Here is an 11,810-nt window from a genome sequence, read left to right on the forward strand (position 1 = left end):
TAGCTTCCCTGGATTTCTTAAATCCTTAATTCCAGCTTTTGAACAGTGGGCATCTGGGACACAAACTTGAAACCTTTGGCCTTTTACTCTACCGGGTTCATCCATAGAATGAACAAGGGGGACAAGGCTGTGTGCAGCCATAGCCACTATTTTTAGTTTTCTGACCCATCCTACAGACACTACGGGACAATAAAGTTAATTAATCTTAAATACCAATAGCAATAGCACTTAGATTTACACACCTCTTCACAGTGCTTTACAGCTCAAAGTAATTTACAAAGTCAGCCTATTGCCCCCAGCAATCTGGGTCCTCATTTTACCCACCTCAGAAGGATGGAAGGCTGAATCAACCTTGAGCCAGTCAGGATCGAACTGCTGGCAGTCGGCACAATTAGTCTGCAATATTGCATTTTAACCACTGTGCCACCAAGGCTCTTATTGGCATTTAATCAGCAAACCAATGGTTGAGTGGACTGATATGTTAATATATATCAGTTTAAAAAACCCCCACCTATTTTCATTTATCTGTGAACATTTCCAATAATCTAGTACAATGCTTATTGGAAACATCTCTTAATCATACCACTAATTCTAACTCTATCGATGGCTCCCTCCAGCAGAGATGAAGAGAAATAAATAGCAAAAAAACACACAACAAATTTTATATATTTATATTTATATTTATATGTATGTATGTATGTATGTATGTCCCCTTCATGGATTACTGCCTTGTCGTGGCGAAGGGGCTTGCGTAATTCAATGAAGCTATGAGCTATGCCGTGCAGGGCCACCCAAGACGGACAGGTCATAGCAGAGAGTTCTGACAAAACGTGATCCACTGGAGAAGGAAATGGCAAACCACTCCAGTATCTTTGCCATGAAAACCCTATGGACAGTACCAAAAGGCAAAACGATATGACGCTGGAAGATGAGCCCCTCAGGTCGGAAGGTGTCCAATATGCTACTGGGGAAGAGCAGAGGGCTAGTACTAGTAGCGCCAGAAAGAATGAAGCGACTGGGCCAAAGCCGAAAGGACGCTCAGCTGTGGATATGTCTGGTGGTGAAAGGAAAGTCCGATGCTGTAAAGATTTTTTCTCCATAGGAACCTGGAATGTAAGATCCATGAATCAAGGAAAACTGGACGTGGTCAAACAAGAGATGACAAGACTGAACATTGACATCTTAGGTATCAGCGAACTAAAATGGACAGGAATGGGTGAATTTAATTCAGATGACCATCAGGTATACTACTGTGGGCAAGAATCCTTCAGAAGAAATGGAGTAGCCTTCATAGTCAATAAAAGAGTAGGAAAAGCAATACTGGGATACAATCCTCAAAATGACAGAATGATCTCAGTTCGAATCCAAGGCAAACCATTCAATATCACAGTAGTCCAGGTCTATGCCCCAACCACCAGTGCTGAAGAGGATGAAATTGACCAGTTCTATGAAGCACTACAGCACCTTATAGAACTAACACCAAAAAATGATGTTCTTATCATCATGGGGGATTGGAATGCTAAAGTAGGAAGCCAAAAGATAACTGGAATAACAGGCAAGTTTGGCCTTGGAGTGCAAAATGAAGCAGGGCACAGGCTGATAGAATTCTGTCAAGAGAATACAATGGTCATAGCAAACACTCTTTTCCAACAACCCAAGAGACGGCTCTACACATGGACATCACCAGATGGTCAACACAGAAATCAGATTGACTATATGCTCTGCAGCCAAAGATGGAGAAGCTCTATACAGTCAGTAAAAACAAGACCAGGAGCTGACTGTGGCTCAGACCATGAGCTTCTCCTTGCAAAGTTTAGGCTTAAACTGAAGAAAGTAGGGAAAAGCACTAGGCCACTCAGGTATGAATTAAATCATATCCCTGTTGAATATACAGTAGAGGTGACAAATAGATTTAAGGAATTAGATCTGATAGACAGAGTGCCTGAAGAACTATGGACAGAGGTTCGCGACATTGTACAACAGGTAGCAACCAAAACCATCCCAAAGAAAAAGAAATGCAAGAAAGCAAAATGGCTGTCTGAGGAAGCTTTGCAAATAGCTGAGGAAAGGAGGGAAGCGAAAGGCAAGGGAGAAAAAGAAAGATACACCCAATTGAATGCAGAATTCCAGAGAATAGCTAGAAGAGATAAGAATGCCTTCTTAAATGAACAGTGCAAAGAAATAGAAGAAAATAATAGAATAGGGAGGACCAGAGATCTTTTCAAGAAAATTGGAGAAATGAAGGGAACGTTTAATGCAAAAATGGGCATGATAAAGGACCAAAATGGCAGGGACCTAACAGAGGCAGAAGAGATTAAGAAGAGGTGGCAAAATTACACAGAAGAACTATACAAGAATGAGCTTAACGTCCCTGATAATCACAATGAGGTGGTCACTGACCTCGAGCCAGACATCCTAGAATGTGAAGTGAAGTGGGCCTTAGAAAAGCTGAGCAACAACAAAGCTAGTGGAAGTGACAGTATTCCAGCTGAGCTATTCAAAATCTTAAAAAACAATGCAGTAAAAGTGCTACACTCAATTTGCCAGCAAATTTGGAAAACTCAACAATGGCCACAGGATTGGAAAAGATCAGTTTACATTCCAATTCCAAAGAAAGGCAGTGCCAAAGAATGTTCAAACTATCGCACCATTGCACTCATTTCTCATGCTAGTAAAGTCATGCTTAAAATCCTACAAGCTAGACTTCAGCAGTATGTGGATCGAGAACTACCAGAAGTGCAGGCAGGATTTCGAAGAGGCAGAGGAACTAGAGATCAAATTGCCAACATACGCTGGATCATGGAGAAAGCTAGGGAGTTCCAGAAAAACATCTACTTCTGCTTCATTGACTATGCTAAAGCCTTTGATTGTGTGGATCATAACAAACTGTGGCAAGTTCTTAAAGAGATGGGAGTACCAGACCATCTTATTTGTCTCTTGAGAAACCTATATGCGGGCCAAGAAGCAACAGTGAGAACTGGACACGGAACCACTGATTGGTTCAAAATTGGGAAAGGAGTCCGGCAAGGCTGTATACTGTCGCCCTGCCTATTTAACTTATATGCAGAGCACATCATGAGAAAGGCAGGGCTAGATGAATCAAAAGTTGGAATTAAGATTGCCGGAAGAAATATCAACAACCTAAGATACGCAGATGATACCACTCTAATGGCAGAAAGTGAAGAAGAACTAAAGAGCCTCTTGTTGCAGGTGAAGAAGGAGAGTGCAAAACTTGGGTTGAAACTTAACATTAAGAAAACCAAGATCATGGCATCTGGCCCTCTCAATTCCTGGCAAATAGATGGGGAAGAAATGGAGGTAGTGACAGATTTTATTTTCCTGGGCTCCAAGATCACTGCAGATGGGGACTGTAGCCAAGAAATTAAAAGACGCTTGCTCCTGGGGAGGAAAGCCATGGCAAATCTAGACAGCACACTAAAAAGCAGAGACATCACCCTGTCAACAAAAGTGCGTATAGTCAAGGCTATGGTCTTCCCAGTTGCAACGTATGGCAGTGAAAGTTGGACCATAAGAAAGGCTGAGCGCCAAAGAATTGAGGCCTTTGAACTGTGGTGCTGGAGAAGACTCCTGCGAGTCCCTTGGACCGCAAGGCGATCAAACCGGTCAGTCCTAGAGGAGATCAATCCTGACTGCTCTTTAGAAGGCCAGATCCTGAAGCTAAAACTCAAGTACTTTGGCCACCTAATGAGAAGGAAGGACTCACTGGAGAAGAGCCTAATGCTGGGAAAGATCGAGGGCAATAGAAGAAGGGGACGACAGAGAATGAGGTGGCTGGATGGAGTCACTGAAGCAGTAGGCGTGAGCTTAAATGGACTCCAGAAGATGGTAGAGGACAGGAAGGCCTGGAGGAATGTTGTCCATAGGGTCGCGATGGGTCGGACACGACTTCGCAGCTAACAACAACAACAATGTATGTATGTAAAGGTAAACATGTGTGCTAGTAGTTTCTGACTCTAGGGGCCGGTGCTCATCTCCGTTTCAAAGCCGAAGAGCCAGCGTTTGTCCGAGGACGTCTTCCGTGGTCATGTGGCCGGCATGACTAGACGCCAAAGGGGCAAGGAACGCTGTTCCGTGTATATATATAGTCTCCCTTAATTCTTTGTTAGCAATCTAAAATTTACACACACACACACACACATATATATATGTTCCATGTGTGTATATATACACACACACATATATGTATATATATCAATATTAGTTATAAAATATATATAACCTATAGCTTATATATATATAGCTTCTTGAATACCTCATACATCATAGCTCACAAATTTGACTACATATTTCCATCATACGTGTAGCACAGTATTATATGCTCCCTTTATTTATATACTTTTAATATTTTTATCCATGTATTCTATGGCATACGCTAAATAAATAAATAAATCCCCCTCCCATCCACCCATCCTTGCAGCCACAAACCGCCCCCCCCACCAGCTCGACCGCAGCCTCCACCTCGGCGTGGAAGGCCATTCCCACAGTGAAGATGGTGGCAGCCCCTTCCCCTAGACCCCCCCTTGCCAACCCTCAAGATGGCTGCCCCACCCCCACCCCCGCTTAAAAAGGGGAGGGTGAGGAGGGTGGGTGCGTCACTTTCCCATCAGCCCTTCGGCAGCTGCAATCCGGATTGCGGGCAGCGGTTTTCGGGCAGGGGCGGGTCGGCTGCCCGCCAGGACTCCCAGGCTTTCCGAGGGCAGGGCAGGGCAGGGCCGAGGCGATGGGCGCCAGGCCGCGCGGGGGATCCGGGGAGGGCGCGGGCTGTTGAACGGGGTCGCCGCGGGCGAGCCCTGCCGCGTCCACGGATAGGAGTGCAGGGAAAGCGGGGAGACATGTGCAGCCGAGGCTTTATTGTGGGGTCCCGGCGGGGGAGCCTCGGCAGGGCGCTCCGCTGATTCGGAGGATGTCCTGGGCGAAAGAGGCGCTGGCCGGTTGCATTGGGGAGTTAAGGGGCTGCGATGCCGCGGTAGAGAAATCGCCGGGCGGGTGCAGATAAAATGGGGGATTCGGGGTCTATTTGCCTGGTGGAGGGGTAGCGCGGCCGGCTTTGGAGGCAGAGCTAGATGGTCTCATGTGGGATGCTGCCCATTTAGGGAGGGGGGGGGCGAGGGCTTCTTTTTCCTCTGCTGCAGTGGGGCTTGGGGGTGGGGGAGAGAAGGCGGGTCAATTTCTGATGTGCCAGAGGCCTTGGGGAAATAGTTTTAATTAGCTCAGAAGCAGCAGCTGTTAATTGGGGTGCGGTGGTTTTCTCCAGAGGACGACCTAGTAATAGAAGGATGCAGGGTAGAGAGGACTGAGTCCATCTGTGGCAGATCCTGTTCAAGGCTTTTGTGGGTTAAAGGCTTTTGTGGGGTTTGTGGTGCTGTGGAAGATGATCCTCTCCGTTTAGGTGCCTGTGAACTATGCCAGCTTTGTCTGTGAAAAATTAAGGCTTTTCAAATTTGACTTTAAAAGGAGAGCGCCCGTTATTATTACTTTTTTTTGTGGTGCTGATTTCTCATATAATGCTTCATGTTAATTTAAAAGGAGTGGAGATTCTGTAGTTTACGCAATCTGTTCTCTTAATTTTATCTGAATATTAGACACTATATTGATTCCTATGTAAATATATTACTCATATGATTGCATTGTATCTTGATGTTTTTCCTATGTAAGCTACCTTTGAGTAGCTGGTTAATTCTTTGATTGATTGTTAACCATAAAGCGATTTGTTATTGTTGAAAGTATCCCTCTTATTGCATTATGTTCAAACTGGGAAACACGAAAGACTTAATAATTGTTTCCCATTAATTATAACCATTTGACTTCAAAAACTTTATTTGCATTCCTGAGATATTACTTTTCTTCTGAGAAAATATTGCTGTGGTGTGGAAGTGTGTGGGAAAGTAGCTGTGGATACTCTTGGGAGATACCAAGTTTGAATAGTAGACCTTAGGCTGAAAGATTTTGGGGTGGAACTACAAAATAAATCCTGTTCCCTTGCAGGATCATACCTGCGATTATTTAAAGGTCCTACTAAACTACTGAAATGGCAAGCACTCAGCAGGGTAGCTTTCTTTCATAAAGCACTGTTAAATACTGGAGCAAAACTTACCAGGTTTTTGTAGGAATAACATTCAACAACGAGAGTGGTGGTTTTTTTCCACCTTCCATGTTCCCTCAAGCCATGTCTGCTTTTGGGGATGCTCATGAATGGTATATGGGTGCTCTGAGTCGTCAAGAAGCAGCTGCATGTCTCCAGGGACACCGCCATGGGACCTTTCTGGTACGGGACAGTACTACGTGCCCTGGTGACTACGTCCTCTCCGTCAGTGAAAACTCCAAGGTGATTTTTGTGTAATCCTAATATCTGGTGGGGGAAAAGAAACATGCTTGTGGAGAGTTAGCAGGGAGTTGCTGATAGATTTAGAAGAGTGACTTTTAGGTGTTTGAACTTTAGTATCCAGAATACTTGGCACTGGGGCATTCTAGGATTTGAAGTTCACTTACGTAGAGGGATGCATCCTAGCTGGGCAAAGTTGGTTGTTCTATCATGAAACTGATGAAGATTTGAGACGGCAGGCTTATGCTTCTTTGTCATTGTCTCTTTCAGGTGTCACACTACATCATAAACAGCCTCCCTGGCCGTCTACGGATTGGGGAGCATGAATTTGATGGTTTTCCAGCGCTTTTAGACTTCTACCGCCTGCATTACCTGGACACTACCACCCTGGTAGCTCCCTTGGGACGCGTTGTAGCCCCTTCCTCTGCCCAGCCACCTCCTGCTGGCGAGTGGGTCCGTGCCCTCTATGACTTTGTTGGCCGTGACCAGGAAGACCTTCCCTTCACCAAAGGGGAGCCTTTGCGAGTTTTGGCCAAGCCAGAAGAGCAGTGGTGGACAGCTCAACGTGCCGATGGGCGTGTGGGTATGATACCCGTGCCATATGTCCAGCCTTGTCCATACGCTCATCCCAGCAGCCATGGCGCTCCCCGACACGCTCCCATAATAGCCAGAGCAGTCCAACGAAGGGTGCCTGGTGCCAGTGACAAAACAGCATTGGCCTTTGAGGCAAGTCACCAAAACAGTAAAAATAAATGTTTTTAAAAGGGTCAAGATGATCTTGATCATGGAGGGTGGTGAGATGAATAAATATCTGGTTATTATGTCTGTATGTGAGTGGGGATTTATCACTGGTAGTGGTGATGATATAGATTAATGATGAATGTTGAGCAATGCTTCTTTTGTTGCTAGGAGGCATGGAATTATGGCCTGCCTCCTCTTTACTTTAAAGGTTATATGTGTGGGGGGGAAGAATACAAATTATGCTGATATGATTATTCATCAAAATGTTGAGTAGAGGAGTTTGCTGATGAAAGAATCCAGGCTACAGACTTCCGACTATGCTCTTAATGAGCCCATTGCAATTATCAAACTATTTCCTAGGACTGAGGGATATGCAGGGGAAGGAGCTAGAAAATAATAATAAACTAAACATGCTTGGATTCTGGCATTCCTAGCAATCCAGTTCTTTCATGGCAGTACTTTGAAAATTGGAAATATGCTGGCCTGGAACCTATTCCTCATTTGAGATGACTACTAAAAGAATATAAAAAGCTTCATCTGTCAGGTATTGGGGAAACAAGGTCATTTTTCACCAGCTTGATACCCAACAGTTGTGGGAGTTGTTTGACCCTATGTTCCAGGAGTTATAATTCCCCACACAGAAGTTAGGAAAGGTTGAGATACTGGGAAAGTATAGAAAGGTGGGCAGTCTTCTGATCTTGGTTTTGTGTCTTGTGATATTCCACAGGTGGGTGATCTCATTGCAGTCACCAAGATGAATGTCAATGGCCAATGGGAGGGAGAGCTGAATGGGCGCCGTGGACACTTCCCCTTCACCCACGTCAAAGTCCTAGACTTGGAGGAAACCAGCTGAATTACCCAGGGGAACACCTGAACTGCTGCTGACCCTCACCGGATCACAATGCTCTGAATTCTGGATTCCCTTTGAACTTCTTGACCTTTTTGATGTGAATGTTAAATTATGACCTCCTCAGTAGACTCTTGTGATGATCCAGCGGAATATGGGCGCTGTGGCCATCTTCACCTCCTCGACTTAGGAAAACTGCTCCTTGATAACATTATTCTTAAATGCTATTATTGTAGTTGATTTGATATACTTTGACTTTTCTGGGCTTGTTCCCTTTTGCTTCCTAAGAACTTTTACTGCTTTGGCCTTGTGATTTTCAATTATATGCCCTTGAATTTACTTCATTTGCATCCTATGACAGAAGAAGCTCTGAGCTTTCATGAGGAACCCCCTTGCCTTCCTCTTTCCCTTGGGCCTTGCTTGCTTGGAGAGAAGTGGCCATGCTTGGCTTTGACCAGATAAAACAGAACTCTGCCACTTCTTGTAAGATCCCCGCTCAACTTTATGTCTGTTCCAAAAACTGCCTTGTTAATTAAAGTTTCCTGCTGATTATTTCTCAGCTGCCATGGACTTCTTCTGGGGAGGGGCTGGAGGATGGATCTGGGCAAAGAGTAACAGTGCTGCCATGGTAACTAGCATCACAACCCAGGCCTTGCAGGTTGCCATGGGGAACTGGATCACAGCCCATTGCTGGAGATAGGCTGAAGATTGCAGCAGTATGCACCACAGGTGTGGTTTGGGGCCTCTTGATCTCCACCTGTTGTTCCATCAAGCCTCCCTTTCCATGCGTAGGAACAGCTCCTCTGGCTCACGGGTGCAGTATTTTTCCTTACTAAATTATAAGCAAATGTACTGGGGCTTGTGACCTCTGCTTAGCTCTTTTCTCCCTATATGATCTCAGATTTCCTATATTGATTCATTTTGTGACAATATACATGGTGTAGTTAGTATATTCAAAATCCAGTGTCCTAGAGGAAAACTTCCCAATCTCTACCACAATTCTCAGAATGACTGCAGTGATTACCTCCGTGTACATGGCTGGGGGACGGTTGTGTCATGTACAATTAATATTTAGAAACTAGACTGATATGGTGCATTGTAATAGTCGATTACTTTGAAACAATCCAGAGACAAATAATACATAAATACACGTTAGAGGATAGGGGCAATTTAATGTGATAGGCAGGTGTTTTTTTTCTGAATTCCTCTAGGTATTTAAAAATGTAAGCAGGTGGCAGGCAATTTTTGTGGCTGAGATAGGCTTCTAATATTTAGCAGAGGCCCAACGGCCCAGTACAGGTGTAGATTTAATACTCCTGTATTTTCTGACTCACAATGATAGAAAACCTCATTCTAAGTCATAAAAAGCTCCTGAGATGTATGTAATTCTGATAACCACAAGTTACCCACTTCTATTATATACTGTGTTTCCCCGAAAATAAGATCAGGTCTTATATTAATTTTTGCTCCAAAGGATGCAGTAGAGCTTATTTTCCAGTTAGGTCTTATTTTGGGGAAAATATGGTATTAAATGGGGCTGGCTGACGATCTTAGTTGGGGGTAGGGCTTATATTGCAAGCATCCTGAAAAATTATGCTAAAGCTTATTTCCAGATGGGTTTTATTTTGGGGGAAACACAATATACTGTATATTAGAATCTTTGAAGCATAGCATTCTGGGCAAAGGCCTCAAGGTTTTCAAAGTTTTTAAAACATTCTGGCCATTATTCTTATGTTAAGCCAACATTTATATCTTAATTTCTATTCTTTGTCCACAATCTAATTCACTGGAACAACTGGGAATGAATCTGATCCTAATCATCTTCAGGATAACTCTTAACATTTGATCACCACTGTTGGCTCGATCCTTAATAATATGCAACTCAGATCTTTCTACATCAGATTTTGACTGTAGATCCCAGAATTTTGTAAAGCTTTCCAGACCCAAGTGGCTATGTTAATTTTTTACAGCAAATTTTTGCAGCAAATAAATAAAGGGTAGTTTTGTGTGTTGGAAACACAAACTTGCCAAGGATATTTTGGCCTATTAATCTAGATACAGTATTCTTAAGACAATGCAGGCTTAGTGTTATCAAAGGTTGGGTTTACTCATCATATTATTCCATTCGGGTTAATATGCAGTGCTAAATCATACGCTATGATTTACCAATTGCAATGACTTGCACATAGCACTAAACTATATTGTGATTTGTTTGCTTTGAGATTAGTGTGATGTATAAATCCCCCATTTATGGAGTCTGGCTTGGTGAGTTGTGTAAAAAATACCTGTGACAATTTAAAACATGACCAGATTATCACAACAGCTCCTGTAGGTTATGATTTATTCATCCAACAGATTGATAAGGTGAAAACTCTATAGATGGTCATATGGAAGTCCCTACAACCTTTCTGTGGCTAAATTGACCAGCCACAGGGAAATATCTTGCTCGTGTTTACACTTGCCTCACCCGGAGATCTGCTTATGTAATGTAAAATGAGAACGCTTTTTTCTTCCTTCTGGCAGAGTGCATTTCTGTCCACCTCATGCTAATGAAATGTTTGCTAAAAACCATTCATCTGACTTATAACAACTGTAGTGCAGCCATTTCCTTCTCTCTTAATTATAGGGTGGGGAAGAATATGTATGTGTGATTTCTAGTTCTTGTTAATAGCTGGGATCATGCAAAAGCATGGTTTGTTTTAATACATTAATCCTCTACTTACAACTATTCCATTTAGCAACTGTTACACCATAGCACTGATAAAAAGTGACTTATGACCAGTACTCACACAAGAAGTGCATCCCCATTGTGATCAAAATTCTGGTGTTTGGCAACCAGCATATATTTCATGACTCCTGGAGTAACCTGTGACCATGTGATCACCATTTGCAATTTTCCCAGGCAGCTTCTGAAAGCAAAGTCAGTGGGGAAAGATGGACTTGCTTAAGGACTGCATGATTCAAGTAACAACTGCAGTGATCCGCCTAACAACAGTGGGGAAAAAGGCGGTAAAATTGGGCGTAACTCACTTAACAACCACCTCATTTAGCGAGGGAAATTCTGGTCCCAGTTCTGACTTAAGGAGACTCTGTCAAAAGCTTGTTGGATAGCCATTCCAGTCTGATTTTAATTACAAGTGCTGGATTCATACAGTGTCCTATGCTGAAAACAAATTGTTCGCTTAGTGCAAGGAGCAAACTCTGATAAAATTAGTTTATGACTTATACTACATGACATTAAAGGTAAAGGTTCCCCCGCACATGCGTGCTAGTCATTTCCAACTCTAGGGGCCGGTGCTCATCTCCGTTTCAAAGCCGAAGAGCCAGCGCTTGTCCAAGGACGTCTCTGTGGTCATGTGGGTGGTCTTAATTGCACAACAGCTTTATCAGAACTACACACAAGACTCTGCAAACTTTTCAGTTCCCTGCAGCTTTGCCCCCAAGACACACTGGTGCAAATTTGATGGATGAGAGGGAAAACTGATGCATTCAGAGATTCAGAGCAAGGATTAGCAAGCAATGTCCAAAAATAAGACCAGGTCATGCCTGTTGCTTAATATGTCTCTGGAGAAGCCGTAATTTTATGGAAGGGCCTAGAGATCTGGAAGAGTCTAAATTTCCAGCAACGCTTAATGTTGTAAGGCAAGCTGACCAGAGTCACCTTGTGGCGAGATCCAGTGGCAAACAAATTTAATAAATAAAGCCTTATCCTCCATCCTGAAATCAAAAAGTGAATCTCTGATCAGTTTCCTGTCCGCCAGTGAAGATTTGTCTTCCCATTTTTGCTTTCCCATTCCTTGGGCCTACAGAGGGGAAAACTGTTCTCTTTGATTCTTTCCGCCTGCCCTTCTTGTGTTGCAGTTGGCAGCCTTGACCCAT

General features: G+C 43.5%; 1 protein-coding gene across 1 annotated transcript; it reads left to right on the forward strand.

Annotated features, from left to right (window-relative positions):
• Nucleotides 1-5,075: 5,075 nt before the first annotated feature.
• Nucleotides 5,076-8,470, forward strand: LOC308676504 (crk-like protein). Its single transcript, XM_081342336.1, has 3 exons — nt 5,076-6,346; nt 6,614-7,069; nt 7,812-8,470. The coding sequence occupies exons 1-3, from the start codon at nt 6,173-6,175 to the stop codon at nt 7,935-7,937; spliced, it is 756 nt and encodes a 251-aa protein (XP_081198462.1). The 5' UTR covers nt 5,076-6,172; the 3' UTR covers nt 7,938-8,470.
• The last annotated feature ends 3,340 nt before the right edge of the window (nt 8,471-11,810 follow it).

Source organism: Vipera berus, assembly GCF_964194415.1.
Source record: "Vipera berus genome assembly, chromosome: W".
In the NCBI taxonomy this organism is placed as follows: domain Eukaryota; kingdom Metazoa; phylum Chordata; class Lepidosauria; order Squamata; family Viperidae; genus Vipera; species Vipera berus.

Bases quoted from the DNA above. Each gene is read 5' to 3' on its own strand.
- LOC308676504 (XM_081342336.1), top strand. From the start codon at position 6,173: ATGTTCCCTCAAGCCATGTCTGCTTTTGGGGATGCTCATGAATGGTAT. The intron at 6,347-6,613 runs GTGATTTTTGTG...TGTCTCTTTCAG, and splicing joins CCGTCAGTGAAAACTCCAAG to GTGTCACACTACATCATAAA. The intron at 7,070-7,811 runs GCAAGTCACCAA...GATATTCCACAG, and splicing joins AAACAGCATTGGCCTTTGAG to GTGGGTGATCTCATTGCAGT.